The sequence below is a fragment of the Canis lupus genome, chromosome 7, assembly GCF_003254725.2.
Source record: "Canis lupus dingo isolate Sandy chromosome 7, ASM325472v2, whole genome shotgun sequence".
NCBI classification, from domain to species: Eukaryota; Metazoa; Chordata; class Mammalia; order Carnivora; family Canidae; genus Canis; species Canis lupus.
In genome coordinates this window covers 37606444-37628967 of record NC_064249.1, presented here as the reverse complement: position 1 = coordinate 37628967, position 22524 = coordinate 37606444, and the positions used below count along the sequence as shown (strand labels likewise).

The window sequence follows — 22524 nt, the reverse complement described above, 5'->3', positions numbered from 1 at the left end:
TTAATTTGGGGAAGATAAAGCTACAGAAATTTGATAAATGGATCTCTCTTAGGAAGGAGCCACTTAAAAAAAATAGAACAGCATAAATTACCAAATTCAAGAGCTCCATGTATATTCAAGCAAAGTATTAACAAGGCATTTTAAACAGTCCTTTTTATAAAAGAGACTCTATCAGATTCTTTCTTCTCCATCACTTATTTTGGTCTTAAAATGGTATTTCTGGAGGCCTAACTATCCTAGCTAAACTAGTACCTTTTCCTGTCTCTCTTCTTATACTTTGGTAAGGTGCCTTGCTTCTAAACCCTGCAAAAGGCTCCTATTACACTGAAAGAAAAAGCCAAGAACCTTTAACAGTCAGGCTCCCCAGACCTTTACTTCTCTAGTCTCACCTCCTCCACTCTCCCTTGCTTGTTCCTGCTCCAGCCATATTGTCTGTCCTCTGGTGTTTTTTTTTTTTTTTTTAATTTTTTTTTAATTTTTATTTATTTATGATAGTTACAGAGAGAGAGAGAGGCAGAGACACAGGCAGAGGGAGAAGCAGGCTCCACGCACCGGGAGCCCGACGTGGGATTCGATCCCGGGTCTCCAGGATCGCGCCCTGGGCCAAAGGCAGGCGCCAAACCGCTGCGCCACCCAGGGATCCCTGTCCTCTGGTTTTAACTGCACTCATGAGGCACATTCTGACTCCAGGGCCTTTGCATTGGCTAGCTCTTCTGCCTGGAACATGTTTCCCATTTAAATGCATGGCTAAGCAGTCATCTTCTTCAAGGTTTTGTTCACATGTCACTTCCTCCATGGGGCTTACACCCAGACTACCCTACCGAAAATTACAGAATTCCTCATCTTCTACATTTGACCCATTCTCCTTATTCTGCTCTATTTTTAAGTATTTCCCACCTTCTAACATACTGTATCATGTACAAAGTTATACTGTTCCTGTTCTATGTCTGTTGTGAGGCTTCCACTTCAGCAAAAACAAAGATTTTTGTCATTTTGTTTGGTACCAAATTCCAAGAGCCTAAAACAACACCTGGCACACAGTAGATGCTCAAAAATACTTGTTGAATGAGCAGAATAAGTGCATGAATGGATGTAACAGACATCAACAGTTGCCCAAATTAATTTTAATTAAATCTCATCAATATGCTGAAAGTAACTATTACAGAGAAAATAAATTTTCACATGCCTTGATGTCAGCATACATGTAGTTCCCTTATCTACACTGTCCTTCCTCACTCCTTACACTCCTTCCCCTATTCATATATATGCTATGCCAGAAAAATCCCAACTAAATGTCACAAACTAATAGGTCTTCCAAAACATCATCTTTGTCAACTTAAACCATGGTTAGGTGCCCCTCCTAAGTACTCTCCATGTACCTATGCTTCTTTTTCTTATAGCTTTTTCATAGTATTGCAAAAACTATTTTTTCCCCAGATCAAAACATGAGCTCGTTGAAAGCAGAAACTTTTTTTTTTTTTTTGAGAGAGAGACAGCACGCATGTGCAAGGGTGGAAGGCAAGAGGGAGAGGGAGAGAGAGGATCTTATGTAGGCTCCACGTCCAGCACAGAGACCAGTGCAGAGCTTAATCTTATGACCTGAGCTGAAATAAAGAGTTGGACGCTCAACTGACTGAGCCCCAATAGGCACCTCAGGCAGAAACCATTCTTACTTGCTCTTCCCTCAGTGCCACAGAGCTCCCATCACATAACACATGACAGGTACCCAATAAATGTTTTGTGTCAATAAAACATTTTTTGAAAAACCTACTCAACTGAATTAATAGTGAATCACAGAAATTTACCTCTTATTTGTTTCCTTAGGTTTTCAATTTCTTCTTTCAAGGTTTTTATTTCTAAATCTTTGCTTGCTGTTAGTGGGCCATCAGCAGTTGAATACTGTAGAGCTTGGACAGTCTGTGTTGACTCTTCAAAAAGAGAAGAACAGAAGAAAAAATGAGAAATATGGTCATACTTCAAGTTTTTAAAAACTAATATATTTATTTCTAGAGAAAAAAATGTAATTATACTGATCAAAACATCTACCCATTGACAAAAAGCATATAAATACATCACAATTAGGTCTCAAAAGTCCAATGCATGTTTTTTTAAAAGTATAATAGACATAGGAAAGGATCTGCCTACTAACGTGAGATTTTCTGTTTCAAACACTGCACATGCGTGTGCACACATACTCTCCCCTCTCTCAGAAAGAAGGAAGGAAGGAAGGAAGGAAGGAAGGAAGGAAGGAAGGAAGGAAGGAAGGAAAGAAAAAAGAAAGAAAAAGAAAGAAAGAAAGAAAGAAAGAAAGAAAGAAAGAAAGAAAGAAAGAAAGAAAGAAAGAAAGAAAGAAAGAAAGAAAGAAAGAAAGAAACCTAAGTTGGGAGTAGAAACAGGGAGATATAAAAATAGCCAGTTGACACGAGTAACAGCTACTTTTTCTCCTAGATTCCACCTCCTGCAGGACTTGGAGGTGGGTAGGCATCCTGGCTGCTCTTTGCTACTTCTGTCTACCCTGTAAATCCCAGTCTGCTAAAATGCCCATTACTTGTCTGCTGGAGTTATCATCTATTGTTTTTCTTACTCTGTCTTTGACTAACAATTTCACATATGGTTCACTGCCCTTCTTTTCATTACAACCCTTATTATTCTTAGTGAGTTTAACATCAAAATAGACAATCCATCCAACACTCTGGCTTCTTAGGCACACATATCCCCCATGTAGACACTGCTGGGGTTTTTGCCTTCCTGCTCATGAACCAAATGCAGGTATCAGGTTACAATGTGCATTGACAAGGTAGGCTGGCCAAATTGGAAGATAGTTTAAATCAATCATGGTGGACCCATTCTATGTTGCCAGTACTGGTTAAGAATTAGGGATGTGACCCAGTGAGTATTAATAGTTCCTTGAGAAGAAGTGCACCGGAAGGCTTCCTGGAAAGGTATAAATCTTCTACACAGTGAGAGATGAATGAAAGAAGTGAACCTGCTTCTTTTGGTCTTTACATGTGTGCAGACAAGAAGCCGGGAATTTTAGCAGTATGGTAGAATCATGAGAGGAAAGCCATGAGAATCATAGAGAAGCTAACCCCAGTATTGGCACAGTCTACTTCTAACTCCCTACATGAGATAATAAATCCTTATTATTTAAGAATTCTATGATTTGCAGCCTAAAACAACCTAGCTGGTTGACCCCTCTCCTGAAAAACCACCAAATCTACTGGTCACACTCTAGACCCGTGATTCTCACGTCGTCGGAACTTAGAAATGTGTATGTGTGTGTATAGAGGGGAGCGAGGGGTGTTGACACTGGTGTAGCTAGGAGATGGCTAAGTGTATTCAGTGTCTGGGAACCAAGAAAGCTCAGTATCTTACAAAATGTGGAACAGTCTCCCCCATCAAAGAATCTCCTTGCCCCAAATGCTAGCAGTTCACCTAGTGAGAAATGCTACTGTACAATTTTCCATTACTTAAAAACTATATATGGCCTCCTAAATCTTGATTTCAAGTACATCATTCTCTATCTCTTATCTTTACAGGTGCTTACTCCAGGGATCACTTCAGCGATGCTTCATTCCCACCAAGAGATCAAATCCACTGTCCTAAGGTTAATCAGTTTTTTTCTCTTTTCTTCCTTACTTACCCAGGTTGGATTCCATGGTCTATCACTACAATACCTGCTTTGTGCACAGACCTTGCACCTCTTTGACCTCTTCTCCTCCATTACACCCACCCTAGAAGGCCCCAATCTTGGCTGACTCTGACTCTCTGACTTGTGCTCCCACCCTAGAAGCTGACAAAGTGGCTGAAGAAAACAGTCACCTCAAATTCAGGTCTACTGGCATCAAACAGCTTGGCATGACTGGCAGTCCTCGGCTGTGTCCCTAGACCATTTATTCGTTCCACATATTCTCTTTTTCTTGTCAATAATCTAATACAATCCCCACTTTCCTCATTCTCAGCTGATGATCTTGCTCTGTATTTGATTTGGCATCTGTCTCCTCAAAGTAGAATGTAAGCACTGCATTGGCAAGTATTTTTCTCTTTTTCTGCTCACTGTTACCTCCCTAGTCATGTGTAGAACAGGCCCTGGGTCATCAGTGTTCAAAAAATAGCTGACAAATGCATGAAGCAGCTTGAATGAAAACCTATGCCACTGCATGAAACAGGAGTTAATACAAAAAGGCAATGATCCCACATTTTCATTATGCTTGCTTTGTGTAAATGATACCAATCACAGATAATGATAGTTTCTAAGAACATGATAATTCAAAACATCAAAAAAGCCTGGTATATAAGAATTTCTCATTCAGAATAGGAAGGAGTAGGAAGCACCTGGTCTATCACTCCAACCACAAAAAGTAAAAATATGTAACTTGCAAAAATCTTATTTTTAAAGAAGTCATGTATCTAAGAAGGCAAAGAGGACCAAGTACAATAAAACAAAGGGATGGACCTTCTGAGGTGGGAACTCTGGCAGCTGCCTCTGACGTCTGAATTTTACCCAATTCTGTAAGCAGGCTTAGACTCTAAGTTGCCCTAAATTGAGGAATATCATGCTGGAATAAAAACACAGGACAACTTCTGGAGAATGGGTGGGGCTGCCGAAATATTTTGGAAACTTTGAGATCCCTAAATATGTGGTGCTATTTTCATTGTGGTGCATTTGTTGTATCTGGAGAACTGCATAGGAAGTTAGTAGCTTCTAAAATTCAGACTGAAGTCTCCTCCAGTATTACAGTATTTCAGAAATAAAAGTCTTGCTCAAGGAAGAGAGTCTGTCTCAAATACATGGTCAGTCTCCCCATCAACACATTTGCCAGATAAAGAAATGGCATGAGGTAGGAGACATAAGGGCAGAATAAATTTTCCACAATTGACAGACTGAGGAAGAGAGAGCCCCAGCCAGGCTTTGTCCAGATCTCCTTTTGTGGTATTTGGAAACCAAAGGTAGGCTGAGTTCTGAAAACTGCAAACCAGCCTTGTCCTAGCTCCATTCTGGGTTAGACAGAGCGCCAGGAGAAACTAAAAACTTGTGCTATGGCGCCACCTTCTGGAAAACAAAACAAAGGCTTCTGATTGACAACCTGCTGAACCCTCCCTTAGAATAGAATCCAGGGGGGAAAACTACCTAAACAGGAAAGCTGTTTGCTAGCAAACTCTAAATGTGACAGCACAGGTACATTTCATGATACATTATGGAAAAAAAAATCACAGTAATAAGGTCTCACAAAAAGAAAAGGACTATTCTCCAGCAATCAATTTCAAAGACACGAAACACGGTGTTCTCACTGATAAAAGATTCAAAAATAGCAGTTATAAAGAGATTCAATGACCTACAAGAAAACTCAGAAAAGCAATTCAATGAACTCAGGAATAAAATTAATAAAAGTTGTTAAAATTCTGAGAAAAAACAAGAATTGTGGAGCTGAAGGACTCAATATATGAGATGAAGATGCCCTAGAAAGCACTAGAGAGAGTAGATGGGATGGAAGGGAGACTCTGTGAGGAAGAACTGAGATTTTTTAAAAGCGAAGAAATGCTACAAGAGTTATTCTACTCCATTAGACAACCAAGCATAAGGAAAATGGGGATACCACAGGGAGGGTTATATAAGACATAATAGTTGAGAACTTCCCAAAACTAGGGAGAGAACTAAACACACAAGTCCACACACCTAAACAGAACACCTTCCTAACTCAATATAAAAGGACTTTCACTAACACATCTTATAACGATACTGTCAAGAGTCAATGGTAAAGAATGTTAAAGGCAACCAGGGAAAAAGGATGTGATGTACACTCATGAGAGTATCAGCAGATATCTCAGCAGAGACTACAGACCAGGAGAGAGGGGAATGACACATCCAAAGGACTGACATAAGCACCCAGGCCAAGAATATCCCATCCAGCAAAGCTATCCTTCCAATATGAAGAGAGATAAAGGCCAGACAGACAGACAGTAGCTGAGGGGGTTCACCATCACCAGGCCTGCCTTACAAGAACTGTTGAAAGGAGCTCTTAAAACTGAAATGAAAAACTGAAAGCACAGAAAATTCTGATGAAGATGATAAACATTCAGAATTAGAAAACTGTGACTCCATTTCAGAACAGTGTTACATACCTAATTGTAGCAGAAATGCTAAAGGAAAGGGGTATTAAAAATATAACTCGTGTCCCTGGGTAGCTCAGTTGGTTAAATGTCTGTCTTTGGCTCAGCTCATGATCTCTGGGTCCTGGGATCGAGCCTCAAGTCAGGCTCCATGCTCAGCAGGGAGTCTGCTTCTCTGTCTTTGCCCCCCCCCCCCCCCGCCCCCCGCCCCTTGCTTGGGTTCTCTCTCTCTCTTAAAAAAATAACTTTAACTATCATAATTTGGTAACAAATTCATAGCAAAAAAAGAGATAAAATTGTGACACCAGATATATAAAAAAGGAGTCATAAAAGGATGGAACCTTTATAGGTGAATAAAGGTAAGTTGCTTTCAGCAGAGAAAGGATTGGTTTATCTAGGAGACATTTTATACTAACCTCATAGTTAACGCATGGCAAAAATTGAGAGCAGAAACACAAAACATAAAAAAAGGGAAAAGAAGCAAATCACCACGGAAAACCACCAAACGGCAAAGGTAGAGAGAAACAAAAGTTAAAAAGAAACAATGGAAAGACAAAATAACCAGAAGGCAAAAGATAAAATGGCAATAGTAAGTGCTTAAATAAATATCAATACTCACCCTGAATGTAAATGGATTGAATTCCCAATGAAAAGGCACAGAGTGGCTGGATGTATTAAAAACAAATAAACAAACAAAAACCCCAGGAGGTGCCTGGGTGTTTCACATAGTTAAGACCCTACTCCTGATTTCAGCTCAGGTCATGATCTCAGGGTCATGAGATGGAGCCCTGTGCTCGGCATAGAGCCTGCTTAAGATTCTTTCTCCTTCTCCCTCTACTCTTCCCCCTCCCCTTGCTTATGCATGTGCACACTCTCTCTCTAAAAAACAAACAAACAAAAACAAGACCCAAGTATATGCTGCTTAAAAGGACATTCATCGGCTTGGAAGATATACATAGGCTCGAAGTGAAGGGATGGAAGATAATATTCCAAGTATTCAAGCAAGTGAAAATCAAAAGTGAGAACAGCCATACCTACATCAAACAAAATGGACTTCAAGCCAAAAATGGTAATGAGACAAAGATCATTTTATACTGATAAAGGCATCAATATATTAAGAAGATATAATAATTATAAATATATACACTCATGACACCCAAGCACTGGAATATATTCAGCAAATACTAAGAGATCTTAAGGAAGAAACAGACAGTACAGTAATGGTAGGTGGCTTCACTACTCCACTATTAGTAATGGATGAACCATCCAGACAGAAAATCAGCAAGGAAATGTTGCAATCGGACCCTACTTTAGAACAAATGGACTTAACAGGTATTACAGAACATTCTACCCACCACCAGCATAATACACATATTTCTCAAGTGCACACAGGACATTCTTCAAGACGGATCATATGATAGGACATAAGAAGAAATTATATCATCTTTTCTGACCATGATGGTATGAAATTGAAATCAACAAGAGGAAAGTGAGATCTACAAATATGTGGAAATTAAATAATTCTAAACAACCACTGGGTCAACGGAGAAATCAAAAAAGACATAAAAAGTTTCTCAAATGACAACAAAAATACAACATACCAAATCTGTGGAATGGATGGATTAAAGCAGTTCTGAGAGAAAGTTCAAGCAACAAATGTACATATTAAGAAATTAGAAATATTTCAATTAATCTAATTTGCACTTCAAGGAACTAGAAAAAGAATAAATTAGCCCAAAGTGAGCAAATGAGAAGAAAAAATAAGGTTCAGAGCAGAAACAAATAAAACAGAGGCCAGAAAAACAACAGACCACAATGAAATGTTACAATGCTCATACCTGTCAGAACAGCCATCAAGAAGAAGACAAGAGATGACCTGTCATAGGTGCTGACAGGGATGTAGTGAAAAGGGAATCCTTGTATGCAACTGGTGGGAATATCAACTGGTCCAAACACCACTGAAAACGTTATGAAGTTTCCTTAAAAACTTAAAAATTGGGCAGCCCAGGTGTCTTAGTGGTTTAGTGCTGCCTTCAGCCCAGGGCATGATCCTGGAGACCTGGGATCAAGTCCCACGTAAGGCTCCCTGCATGTAGCCTGCTTCTCTCTCTGCCTGTGTCTCTCTCTCTTTCTCTCTCTCTGTGTGTGTGTCTCACGAATAAATAAAATCTTTAAAAAGAAAACTTAAAAATTGATCTGCCAGATCATCCAAAAATTCCACCTCTGGTTATATACTCAAAGGAAATGAAAGCAGGGTTTCAAAGAGATATATGTGCCCCCATGTTTACTGAAGCATTATTCACTAAAACCAAGATATGGAAACAATCTGAAGGCCCATGGGGGCATATGTCCACAATGGAATGTTATTCAGCCATGAGAAAGGACAGTATCCTGCCATTTGTGACAATACAGATGGATGGACCATGAGCACACAACGCTCAGTCACAGAGAGAAAGATAAGCACACTCATATATGAGATCTAAAAAACTTGTGAAAAACAAAGAGTAGAGTAGAACTGTAGTTACCAGGGGACAGGGCAGGAGTGGGGGGATAAGACTGATCTCGTCTAAGGGTACCAACTCACAACAGGTAGTAAATAAGTCACAGAGATCTAATGCAGTGTCATAATATGGACAAAAACACTATACACAGGGGTACACACATTATCTAATGTGACAATCTCATTACGGTATACAAACATATCAAATTAACAAGTTGTATATCTTAAATTTACACAATGACATATGGTAAAGACATTTAATTAAAAATCAAAACAAACAACTTGCAAGGAAGAAGTAATACACATACACAAAAAAAGAAGTAATACACATGCACAGATCTTAGCAACTTATTGAAAAATAGAAAGCAGTCTGTTTTACTGACGTCTGTAGTTTTTTTCTCTACTGGTATACCAGCAAAACTTTATTGTAAAACTTTGACTCTTTCTCTCTTAAAAGCTACAAGCTTTTTGATTATTTATACATACATTCCTTCATTCACAAAAGAAGTAAAATAAATTGTATGTTATGTCCTTTATTCTGGAGAAAATACAGCAGGAAAGGGGGACAGGACAGTAAGTGCTGGAGATAAAGCAAGATTAGGTTTCAAACAGAGTGGTCAGGGAAGGCCTCACTGAAAGGTAACACTCGAGGAGAAGCCTGAAGGAGGTAAGGGAATGAATCATGTGAACACCAAAGGAAGAAAATTTAAGGCAGGGCAATAGATGGGTCAAAGGCCCTGAGGTGGGGACATGCCCAGTTTGTGGAAAGAACAGCCAAGGAACCCAGGGTGGCTGAAACAGAAAGAGCAATGGGAGAAGAGGGAACAAGGTAAGGTGAGGGAAGCAGCTAGAAAGCTATTAAGAGAAGGCAGGAGACAGTGGTGGTGATGTGAACAGGGTGGTAGCTGCAGAGTGAGCAGTGATCAGACTCTGGATCTTCTGTGACGGCAGAGCTGCTTGGGTTTGCTGGCAGATGAGTCATGAGGTGTGACACAAGGAGAGGGCTTAATGATGCCTGGAAGGTTGTAGCTCTCAGCAGTCAGAAACTGGACAACTCTGCAGGGCCTGGACATTCAGAGGTCAGAGAGTCCAGGAAAACTCAGGAAGCAAGACAGAGTAACTGGTTTGTAAGGAAAAAGAAAACCAGGAGATTCAAGTGTCCCAGAAGCCAAAAGCAGAAAGAGCTGTCAGGAGGGGGACAAACAGCTCAGTCAGAGGCTGACAGGTAAGAAGGTGCAGCCTGAGAAATGCTCCCTGAGAGTCGCCTGGAGACTCATGCAGGTCAATCAGAAGTGCCACCAGTCAGTACCTGGCCTGCCCCAAGTACAGGACCTCCAGACACGTGGTTGCAGGCACCTTAGCAGGCAAGGGAGTGGGACAGACAGAGCAATGGACATGAGGATCCATCGAAGGTTGGCACGAGGCATAGGTGACAGTGTAGCTGAAGGAAGGCAGGAGGTGCCTGGAACTAGCCCACTACCAACAGGAAAAGATGCAGGGCTTGCTTGAAATGGAGACTCATAAAGAATCTCAGATACTGCAATGTCAAGACCCAAGGAGATGAGGTCAGGCAGAGGACAAGATTCTTGGACGTGTAAGGGACCAAGAGAAGTCATGTGCAGTTTCCAGTCACCAGGTATCACAACAGGAGTGCTCGTGCAGAGAAGGCCAGTGTTTGCCAGGAAGTTGTGCTTGCCAGGCTAAGGAAATAAGACCGTGACACAGAGCGCTACCCTGGATGGGAAGGGCTCCTTTCTCCCAATGAGCCCCATCTCCTTCTCCCAGGGGGGTGTTCCCAGGCACACATACCCAAGGAGAGATGATCGATGTGTTGTGTGTGGGTTACTGCTCATATCATGAGTCTACATAAACAGTATTACTTTGTATTCTGCATAAGTGTCTTCAATTGCATGTGTTTCACCTTCATACAAAAATCTCAAGATACAACGACCCCCCATAATCAAGAGTTCTTCAAACTCTGAGTCCACCCCCCAAAGGGAAGACGCCATCGTTATAACATACTTACCTTGAAGCTTCCGACTCAGCTCCAGCTTCTCCTGTTCGAGGCGCTTAATTCTCCTCTCATATGCCTCAGTGGCCAGGTTGTTGTCTAGAGTCCGCTGGACACTGACGTCAAGGTCCAGGGACGCAGGACCAGCCGTGACCCGTAAACAGCTCCGATCAGAAAGAACACTGAAGAAACAGACAAATGTGAGTTCACACAGAAGAGAAAGTCCGAAGAAGCAAAGAGAGCCTCCTGCAGCTGTTTGTTTAAAACATGGACTTTAATACCTAGCTACAGGTAGCCATCTCAGGAGACAGGAAAACACACTGTTGGCAAAACTCAACACAAACCACTTTTTAGAAGCATTTTTTAAAAATGAGAAGTAGTCCCAATTATTTTTTTATTTCAATAACTGCATATTATAAAATGATGTTCACTGAAAACAAGGTGACCACGTAAGTGAAACAGGAGTCAGAAGCACACACATGGTCCTCTTCATCAGAATTTGGACTCAAAAGTGAAATGCTTCCTTTAATTCAATACAATTTAGCTAAAAATATTTGAAGTGCTGGACACTGAGCAGTGAGCAAAACTGGCACTTGCCCGATTTACAACTTATGCTCCCATGACAGAGACAGAGAAAAATAAAATAAATAAGCAAAATATTCAGGGCATCAGATGGTGCTGAATGCTAGGGAGAAAAGCTGCAGAGGAGAGGTGAAGTATGAGGGGGAAGAAATAAATCTAGAAAAAGTGGCCAGGAGGCTATCACTCAGAAAGGAATGTTGAATAAAGTCAGGAGGGAGGAAGGGGACCAACCCAGGGAATAACAGGGGGGAAGAGCATTCCAGGCAGATGGAACAGAAGTAAAAGCCCTGAGACAAGAGTACGTCTGACATGTTCATAGGCCAGAAAGAGATGTATGCGGCTCGAGTGCAATCAGCAAGGTCAAGAGTAATGGGAAACAGAAAGATAAAGTGAGCCAGTCATGCAGGGTCTTGTTAAGAATGTTGGATTAAGATACAAGCCACTGGAATTGGGGGGCAGTGGGGATTCATCCTGAACAGGGAAGTGACACGTTCTGACTTTTTCTTTTTTAAATTTTTTTTTTTTTTTCAGAGAGAGAGAGAGAGGCAGAGACACAGGCAGAGGGAGAAGCAGGCACCATGCGGAAAGCCCGATGTGGGACTCGATCCCGGGTCTCCAGGATCACGCCCTGGGCTGCAGTCGGCGCTAAACCGCTGAGCCACCTGGGCTGCCCCTGACTTATCTTTTAGCAGGACCAGACAGGTTCAGAGAAATCTAAGAGACTAGATTATAAACATGTGAAGGAGATAGTTCAGAGAGATTTTAAGTAGGAGAGAGCAGAAGGGTCTCACAGTCAGAGGGCAACAGCAAGTATCTGGGAATGCACCACAGTATAAATGGAAACGGACCCAAGACTAAGCCGTGGGGCACAAGAGATCAGGAGATCAGAAGGCATCAGATGCAGAGACAGAGAAGGAGCGGCCAGAAAGGTAAGAAGTCAGGCAAGTGCTCTGGAAGCTAAGAGATGGAAGTGTTGTGATGGGAAGAAGCCACAACAAACCAGATGAGACAAGTGAGACAGGGCTGACTGGGAGTCCCTCCACCCCCAGTATCATCCACACAGATGAGTGCTCAGGGCCAGAGGCAGGCAGGTGATAGACGTGCAAAGGAGCCTGTGAAAGCTGTCTGCCTCAACCTCTCCATGCAAGAAGAAGTGAGATCAGGAGACAGCAGGGTAAGAGGTTTCAGAGGCAAGTAGAGAGTATGGAACAGTTGTCCAGGAGAGCAGGAGAGTGAGCACAGGCAGCAAAAAGGGTGCTGGTAATCATGAACATGGAAGGTGAGACTAATAAGAATGGTCAGGTGTTTTTCTCTGGACGCTTTGAACTGCACGGGTTTGGGCAGGAAATTGAACTGTAATGATGATGTCAACTCAGCAAAATTGTATAAGAGAACAAGAGGCAGGTGAGGCACTGAGGTAGCACACAAGAAGTGATTATTACAATCATACTCAGCCCAAACCGAGGAAGGAGGACCAGGAAGTGGGCAGTGTAATGACAACCCAAGAAAGCATGGCTAGGATTGCTGGTCTTGGTGGTTGGTGCCTGGAACATATTTGCTCAATAGCCAGGGACTCTTCTGATTCCTGCCCCACTGCTAAGAGGAAGATTCTTGTCCAAAATGACTTAAGATTCTCCCATGTTCTATTCATTACAGAACATCTTTTTCCGGCAGTAACTTCAGCCTATATTTAAAATTTTTTTCAACTTCTAAGATTCTCTTACATATTTTTTAAGACCTCAATTCATCTTAATTTGCTTTAAGTTGTCCAAATTATGGACTATCCAAATTATGGTAACTTTTCCAACTTACCAGCTACTGGTATATGTGAAACCAACAAATGGCAGGTGGTGGCCAGAAAATGCAGTATGTGTGGGTGGGGGCATCGTTTCCTGAAGGAGGAAAAAATACCTGGTAAGAAATCAGTAACTGTGACCTGGAGGTTGGTCTATAATATTAACTGTCAGTAGCAAATAACACGACTATTGGATTTAGAAACAGATTAAGTGTGGTGCAGACGTGCAGTGATCTCTAGAATCCAGACAATGAACACTAACATTCTGATAAATTTTTTTTTTTACATTCTGATAAAATTAAACTCAAGACTTTAAGTCTGACATTGAGAGCACATGATTATTCATGTATGCATATGTGCAGATTTGCCTCATCACTAAAAGTTATTTGTAACCCAAATCAATATTCACAGTACTTCTGCAATCACTCACAGACATATCCAAAGGAAAAAAAAAAAAAAAAATTGAGCTGCCGGATGCCTAAGTTTCCAGCTGGGCCTAAACAAGGAGATGCTCTGCCTTACAAATACATGTGTGTTAGAGGACCTTTGCTCAGGCATGAGTCACACTGCTGTTCACTTTGAATGTGATGTTAATCAACAATATGTATTAAATAAGGTGTCTTTAAATAGAAACATACATAAAACAAAGTTATGTACTGACTGGCTCATGACATGAAGCGGCTCAGAAGAACCTAACTCTGAAATCCCCCTAGGAACAGGAGTTCAATACTCATACTGTGTACATGGGAACTTTATTGAACATATAACTACCGTAATCAGAATCAACTGTACTACATATTTAACTTGGAATGACCCAAATTTCTGTTTATAGTAAATATAATTCTTTTAATTCCTATGATAACAAACTGATGAGGAAACATCATTTCATTTTTTCTTGGAGGCCCAAAGACGGAAGCATAAGAAGTTCTTACCTGCCTTACATATGCTACTTACTGGGAGTGAAAAGTGATATAAAATCAATATAAAAATTCTTAGTGCAGAATTAAAATCATAAGAAACAAAATAATGGGTGGGGGTGCCTGAGTGGCTCAGTCAGTTAAGCCTCTGCCTTCAGCTCAGGTCATGAACTCAGGGTCCTGGGATTGAGCCCACATCAAGCTCCCTACTCAGTGGGAAGTCTGCTTCTCCCTCTCTCCCTACACCTCCCTTGCTTTATGTTCGCTCACTCTCTCTCTCAAATAAATCAATAAAATGTCAAAAAAATAAAATAATGGAATAAAAAATAAAGTTCAAATTAAGAAGGCTAAAAAGGCCTTCAACAACCATAAAATTTTATGTTCTCATTGTCCTAAATTATAACAGAACAACCTAAAAGTTTAGAGCAGAGGTTGATGACCTATGCTGGCTCACAAGCTAAGAAAGGTCAAATGTTTGGCAACTCTGCTGGTTTGCCACTCACCTCAAGTGAGGCTATAACCTCAGGATAGCAAGGCTGTAGATTTATCCCCCATTCACTTCCTACCAAGTCTGCTATTTTTGGTTACACCACCACTGGGCATGGATAGCTCTTCAAATCAAGTCAGCCCAAATAAGCAGCCTCCTGCCAGCAGCTCTACAGCCCCAACCAAGCTGATGGAAGGGGGTGGGCGGCAGTTTTTAACCAAAGTCTGGTTTCTCCTGAATAAATGCTTCTCAATTTATTTACCTTGACAAGGGTTGAGTTGTCAAGCCCCAAAGTGGTTGTTTCTGACAATTCTGTCCAGTATTATGGAGCTTTTTAAGGAGAGATTTGCCAATCTCTTCACTCTGCCATCATGAAGTCCACTTTTCTAAGCATCTCATTTCCCTTCTTCCTAGGAAGCCTTACAGTGTAACTGATCTAATTAGCAAATATGTGAATTTTAATTTTGCTTCTTGTCATGAATAAAAATCTTCACCTCAGTGAATTCTCCTCATTTTTTGATGTATAAGAGAACAGATACTAGAAGCCATGATAAATGTCTGACTGGGAATTGATAAGGAGGTCCATAAATTGCTTTATAACCACATTGGAAAGAATGAGAGGGACAGAATTTCTTTGCAGTGTCATACTTACAGAATTCTTTAAACAATCATCATCCACATCAAAATTCGATGTATCTGTTGGGCTACTAACTTCTGGAATATACGGTGCTTCACAGTTTCGAATATTATCCCAATCAATTCCATTGAAAAATGGGTGTTTCTTAAAGTCTTCTATTCCATTTTGGCCAAGTCGATGTTCTCGGCTGCAAATGAGCCTACGAATCAGATCTTTAGCATTTTCAGACACATCCGTCACTTGAGCTGGAAACTGAAACCTCTCCTAAACACAGAATAATCAAAACGGAATATAAATCATTATTTAACTCCCTAAGTGGATTGATTGGTATTTACTTTCTTAAAAATGCATTTTCTTTTAAAAATGTCCAATAAGTGTATGCTGGTGCAAAGTTACTCATACTACAAAAGAAAAGAGCACTTTCCTAAAAGAATTTTTTAATTTTATACGTGACTTAGTCACACATGCGCTGTAGAAAGAACAAATTAAATGCAAAAATTCCTCAAACTGTTGTCAGAATGAAGAGGACGTATCAAAAGTAGCATCTGACTCAACATTTCAATCGAGTGCATAGAACTGATGAGGTTCCTATACGTCACAAACTAGGGATTACGTAACAGCAGTAAACACCTGTACAGAATGGACCATGCGCTTGACTCCTGGATGTGCTTAACATCTGTAACCCTCACAGCAATCCTCTAAGGCAGGTGCCACCATTAGCCTGATTTTACAGAAGAGACACAAGGCCCAGGGAGTTCAAGCAAGCCACTCCTGGTCACAGGATTTCTCTCTGTAATGCTTTCCGTACTCTTTACAACCCTGCAGATAGCTATTCCCAGTCTTCCAACTCTCCATAACTACTTAGCAAATTATCCTGGCAGCCAGGTATAAGAGTGTCAACTCCACAGAAGGGGGTCAACTGGTTTATTTGTAGGTAAAGCAACTGCTCACAATGGTCTCACCGTCCTCTTACAGGATTTCTATTCCAGGTGTTTGCAACTGCTCACAATCTTCTGAGACCAATCAGAACCTTCCTCTTTTAATTACAATTTACTTCTATTTTGCTTGGAACTCAATGGATGAAGGCTCTATTAATTTGTTCCTATGGTGAATCTGGATTGTCTTCCCTGTTTTGATTGTAAATAAGACTGGAACAGGTATCCTCGTACATACATCTTGTTTAAACTGAGTATTTCCTTAGGGCAGATTCCTAAAACTGAAGTTGCTCAATCCCAAATTCTAACCATTTTTAAAGGCTCTAAATGCATACTTACAGACTTGTTGACAGGAAGGTCACATCAATATATTTTCCTATCAACAATATCTAACAATGTCCACCTCGCTGGGTTACTCAGAGTACAGAATATAATTTTTCTTTTCATCTTTGCCAGGGGGAAAAAGAACATCTCAGTTTTATTTTGATTTGGATTTCATTTATTGTGGCTAAGGATGAGAATTTTTTAAATGTATTCTAGTCATGAGTATACTTACAGTAAGGACATAGGTTATCTGCTTACCAACTCTGTTATTCTACTGGAGAGACCCATTTAGTTTCCTATTTATTAGCATTTCTAATAAAATGTAGGAGACGGTTAGAACTAATGATTTTATGTATAATTTATGGATTTTGATTATTCATGTTCATCATGTCCCCTATTAGTATAGAAATTAGAATGCTCATTGTTTTTAAAAAACATTTTCTTTTTAACTATCACATTACTTTAAATTTATTGTATGTACCATTTACCACATTCATTTGAAAAACAGTAAAATATACTAACTTTATGATTCATGATTTTTCCATAGGTCTCCACCAGAGATTCTGCATAAAATGGTGTTTCTCCATAAAGCATTTCGTACATACAGACCCCCAGAGACCACCAGTCACATTCAGGCCCGTATCTTCCTTTCCCATCTTCCATGGCTTGAAGGATTTCAGGAGAGATATAATCTGGAGTTCCAACAGCCACTGAGGACTGGACCTGAAGAAGTTCACACATTTTTAGTAATCTACTATATTAGAAACAAATAATTTTTAATTAAAAATATTTACACTTACATACACAACAAACATTATTTCAAAACAATTACAATTTTGTCATACCTGAATTTAGCCTCCTTGTACATTAGTTAAATTGTACATAATGTCCACACTAACAGTTCTCCAGGTTCCAAAATACTATAAAATCTTTATTTTTGCCGGTTGTTCATTGACTACACTTAGGGTAACACTACAGTCATTAAAAACAAACTGAATATTTAGTACAGAACACTCTTATTATTGGTCTTATCTAACCAACACATTCATATAAATAATGGAAGTAGGAAAATTCTACAATTTGTTTAAAAGAAAATCTAGCCTGAAAAAACAGGCCAATACTTATAAGCAACCTGGAAATTATTTTGAAACACCTTAATTGAAATCTAAGGAAATAAATATTGATAAAATACTGCAAACTACTTATTAATTAAAAATTACAAAGGGGTTTGAAACATATTCTTCAAAAAATTAAGTCCCAATAGAGAAAAATAGTTGGGCATATAATTATGGCAAGTTAGATGTAAATAAGAAAATAATCACTAAAAATGATCCTGGGAACACCTTTTTTTTTTTTAGAAGCTAAAGGGGAATAATTTATTTATAGGATGTACACCTTTGAATGAATTACCCCCAAATCCCACACAATTATAAAACAGAAGCACTTAAATGAGTTCAATACAATAGAACAGAGTGAACCAATCAAAAAGAATATCCAGACAATGGGTCTCGATTGACTGTTTAAAGCGTGGACCAGGAGAAACCCATTTCTAAATGGCTTTTGAATAATCAATTATTTTTTGTGTATATATTTTTTATTGGAGTTCAACATGCCAACATATAGCATAACAACACCCAGTGCTCATCCCATCGAGTGCTGGGCACACATCTTGTAAGGTACTCAGAAGTAAAAGAAAATTGTTTCTTTGCAGGTTTTAAATAAGCATATCAAAAAAAGAACATTCTCAAGATAGAATAATTGTTAATATTCTGGAAAAAATCATTCTTGAAAAAAATATCATTCTTAGTAATTATTAGAATGGACTTCCTCTTTGGTAATACTAAGATAAAGTAACTTGAAAACTCTTGCATTGGGAACTCTTAAGAATACAGATAAAATACAACAACCATTTTTATAAACATATAAATGAGCTCTTAAAAAAAAAAGAAATTCTTAGGGGCAAGTAACCAAATGTTTGAGAACCAAGGTGATAATAAGCATTACAGCAGGAGTGGAGTTGGGGAATGCTGGTTTCCATTTTCTTGGTATTTGGATTTTAATATACACATGAGGACTGTCCTCAGCTTATATGTTTGAAGCAAGAGGCTACCCCACATGATAGCCTCTACTCTATAGGGTATATTGTAAGTGAAAAGGTATATTATAAAAATCTGCCAATATTTGTCAACTAATTATGACCTACCAATTAGGATTAAGTACAGACATTTTCCACAAAGAATGAGTGAATTTCCAGGTACAGACTCTCTCAGATAGACCTAAGGACACACTTCAGGAAACAAGAAATTTAACCCATGTGGAAGAATGTGACAATAGAAGCTATTGTGAACAAAGATATTAGTTCATACATATGGTTGTTAATTAGATAAAACAATGTCAAGTGGATGAGGACAAGGAGGAGTAGGAAAAAGAGAAGGAGAAACAGAGATGGCAAAGGAGGAGAGAAAAACCATCTAAAGGCTGAGAAATCAGATGGAACTAAAGTACCAGAAAACAGTAACATGTTACCAAGGGAACAATTAGGATTCAAGTGGTTTAAGTTTCTTGTTTTCTCATCTTTATTTTTCACTTACTTTTCAATTATTATTATTTTTTTTTTCAATTATTATTTTTAATTGTGATAAAATATACACAACATAAAATTTACCATTATAACCATTTCCAAGCATATACTCCAGTGGCATGAAGCACATTCATGCTGTGGTGCAATCATTACCACTTTCCTTCAGAACTCTTTTCATCTTGCAAACCTGAAACTCTGCATCCATTGAGCAATAACTACCCACTGCCCACCTCCCACCCCACTCCAGGTCCTGACAACCACCACTGTACTTTCTATCTCTAAATCTGACTACCCTAGGGGCCTCAAGAGCCATGAAATCATACGATATTTGACATTTTCGTGTCTGGCTTAAATCACTTAAGATAACATTTTCAAAGGTTACTCATGATGTATCATGTGTTAAAATTTCCTTCTTTTTAAAACTGAATAATATTCCATTGTATGTAAATACCATTTTCTTCATCCATTCATCTGCTGATGGACATCTTGATTACTTACATCTCTTGGATATTGTGGATACTATGAATGTGGGTGTATAAATACCTCTTAAAGTCCCTGCTTTCAATTCTGCAAAGTATATACCCAGAAGTAGAACTGCTGGACCATACAATAATTCCATTTTTAATTTTCTGAAGAAGTGCCATAATGTTTTTCAGAGTGGTTACAGCATTTTACATTTTACATTCCTACCAACAGTGCACAAGTTCTAATTTTTTCACATTTTCACCAACAGTTCTTATTTTCTGTTTTATTGCAGGGTTGTGGGGTTTTTTGTTTTGTTTTGTTTTAATAGTAGCCACTTATTGGGAATGAAGTAGTATCTTTGATTTGCATTTCCCTAATGACTAGTGACACTGAGCTTGCTGGCCATTTGTATATCTTCTTAGGAGAAATGTCTATTCTAGTACTTTGCTCATTTTGAATTGAGTTGTTATTGAGTTACAGATATTCTTCACGTATTCTGAATAATTAGCCCCTAAATAAGATATATGATTTGCAAGTATTTTCTCTCATTCTACTGGTTGCCTTTTCACTAAATGACTATGTCTTCCAATGCAAAAAAAAAATTTTAATGGTGGTGTAGTCCTATTTATCTATTTTTCCTTTTACTGCCTATTGTCTGGTATTATATCCAAGAAATCACTGCCAAATCTAATGTCATAAAGTTTTCCCCTATCTTTTCTTCTAAGAGTTTTATAGTTTTAGGTCTCATATTCAGGTCTTTGATTAATTTTTAGTTAATTTTTGTATATGGCATAAGATAAACTGAGTTTCTTGTTTGGCTTAGGAATATGGTGGAAAATCTGAGACTCTAGACTTTTGGTAAACTTTAAACGTTAAAAATTTAAAGATAAACATTAAAATATTTGAAATAGAATGTATAGCTTTCAAAGAAGCAAATAAAATGAGAAATTAAACTAAACTTGACCAAGTCAATAGCAGGCAGAAAAGGTGGGGGGTGGGAAAGAGGGAAGCATGCATGCAAACAAGCAAGCAAAACTTACAGTAAACAGTACAAGATCAGATACTAAGAATAATTAAATAAAAACAAATGTAAAAATGCAAAAAAAATAGATAATAAGAATAAATACAAATGTATTGATTATCATGAAATTCCTAAATGGATTAAAATTTATCTATTAAAAGACAGCAATATCACACTGGGTGACAAATAAAACCAAAATGAACAAATATTTTTTAAAATTAGCAATAATCTGTTTAAAAGGGATATACCTAAACATTGGACACAGAAAGGTTAAAAGTAAAAGGATGGAAAAGATACATCAGGCAGATGTTAAAAGAAAGTTAAGGGATCCCTGGGTGGCGCAGTGGTTTAGCGCCTGCCTTTGGCCCAGGGTGCGATCCTGGAGACCTGGGATCGAATCCCATGTCGGGCTCCTGGTGCATGGAGCCTGCTTCTCCCTCTGCGTATGTCTCTGCCTCTCTGTGTGTGTGTGTGTGACTATCATAAATAAATAAAAAATTTAAAAGGAAGTTAAGCTGGCTATATTTCTATCAGTTAAGACAGATTCCTAGGGTAAAACTGTTATTAGGATTTTTTAAAATTCATTAACATAATTGTAAAAGAAAATACTCTGGAATAGTAATTCTGAATAATATACCTAACAACGTAGCTACAAAATGATTATGAAAACATTGATGATGACAAGGAAAAATTAATAAGTTCAGTATCATGGTAAGACTTTTTAAATAATAGATGATATAGCAGAAAGAAATAAAACTGGTAAGAATATTAAAAAAATGAACAACAAATGAACAACTTCAATCTTATGGACTTACATAGAAACCTGCACCCAGAAATTAAAAAGAGTATATTATTTTCAAACAAGCAAATAACACTATAAAAACGAGCCTGTTATAAAGCAAAAAGCACATCTTGACAAATGCCAGAAAAAAAATCAAATCAGCCCATTCTCCAGTAAAGTAAAACTGACAGAAATAACCAAATAAGTAAATACTATACTATAGATATTAAAAGGTACATATCTAAATAATCAATGGTCCACAGAGGTATTCCAACTAAAGCTGGAAAATATTTAGACTGAAAATAGTAAAATGCGCTATATATCAAAAATGATGAAGGAAAAGAAAAGCACAAGCAAACAACATTAGGATTGAAAAAAAAAACACATGTAATAGAGATTTTAAAGCTAATAAGAGTACAATAGGAACATTATACCAACAAAATTGAAAACTCAGAGAAAATAGAAAATTTTCATAGAAAAAGAAAATAACTTACCAAACTGACTCAGGAAGAAATAGAAAACCAAAGAGACCTATAACCATTAAAAAATTTGAATCAATAGTATAAAATCTACCTGGAAAACAAACCAAAAAAACCAAGAGGAAAACAAAACCTCACCAACGCAAAGATTATTTAAAAGTGAATTCTACCAATTTCATGGGAAATAAACAACCCCTGTATTATATAAACTGTTCTAAAGCCAAAATGGATAAGGGTAGAGGATATGACTACTCCCCTATCCATTTTATAAGGATAAAATAACCCAAATACACAAATCAGACAAGGACAATGAGAAAAAAAAATCATACTGCAATCTCAGAATAATCAATCTCAGATATGAATCTTAGGTAACAATCTAATATAAAATATTAGCAGAGTCAATCCAGCAATTTTCAAAAATAACAACATCTTCACAATAAAGTTACATTTGGCCAAAGAATGGATGATTTAACATTAGACAATCTATCATTCATCAGTATAATAGATTAAAGGAAAAACACCCTTATATCATCTTCTCGATGGATGCAAAAAATCATTTGATTACAACAATAACAACCATAACAACACATTCTTTTGCTAGTAAGAAACAGAAATTTCATAAAAAGAAACAAAAACTTTCTTAATCTTGTAAAGAATATCTACCAAAGGCTTACAGCAAACATCATACTTAACTTGAAACTACAGAAAAACACCAATCAGCATCAAGAACAAGGCAAAGCAGCTCCCCAATACCATATCTATTTAATATTGTACGGAAGGTCACTGATTGCATAAGGGGGGGAAATAGCATATGTAAGCATTTGTAAAAGACAAAACCTAAAGCTGATCATTATTTGTGGATTATATGATTGTGTACAAACCTAGAAGAATCTATAAA

At 38.3% G+C, this 22524-nt stretch overlaps 1 protein-coding gene across 23 annotated transcripts in view; it reads right to left on the bottom strand.

The window, feature by feature from the left end:
• Positions 1-22524, bottom strand: part of CDC42BPA (CDC42 binding protein kinase alpha) — a 309118-nt gene that overhangs the window by 134615 nt on the left and 151979 nt on the right. For all 23 annotated transcript variants that reach the window (XR_007411991.1, XM_025430631.3, XM_025430636.3 and 20 more), the window contains 5 exons: positions 16822-17022; positions 15056-15304; positions 13017-13096; positions 10638-10804; positions 1806-1928 (listed from right to left, as the gene is read on the bottom strand). Coding sequence is in view for 22 of the 23 variants with exons in the window: in XM_025430631.3 (XP_025286416.1) it covers positions 1806-1928; positions 10638-10804; positions 13017-13096; positions 15056-15304; positions 16822-17022 (820 nt within the window). In the remaining variant the exon portion in view is untranslated. The remainder of the gene's footprint in view (positions 1-1805; positions 1929-10637; positions 10805-13016; positions 13097-15055; positions 15305-16821; positions 17023-22524) is intronic.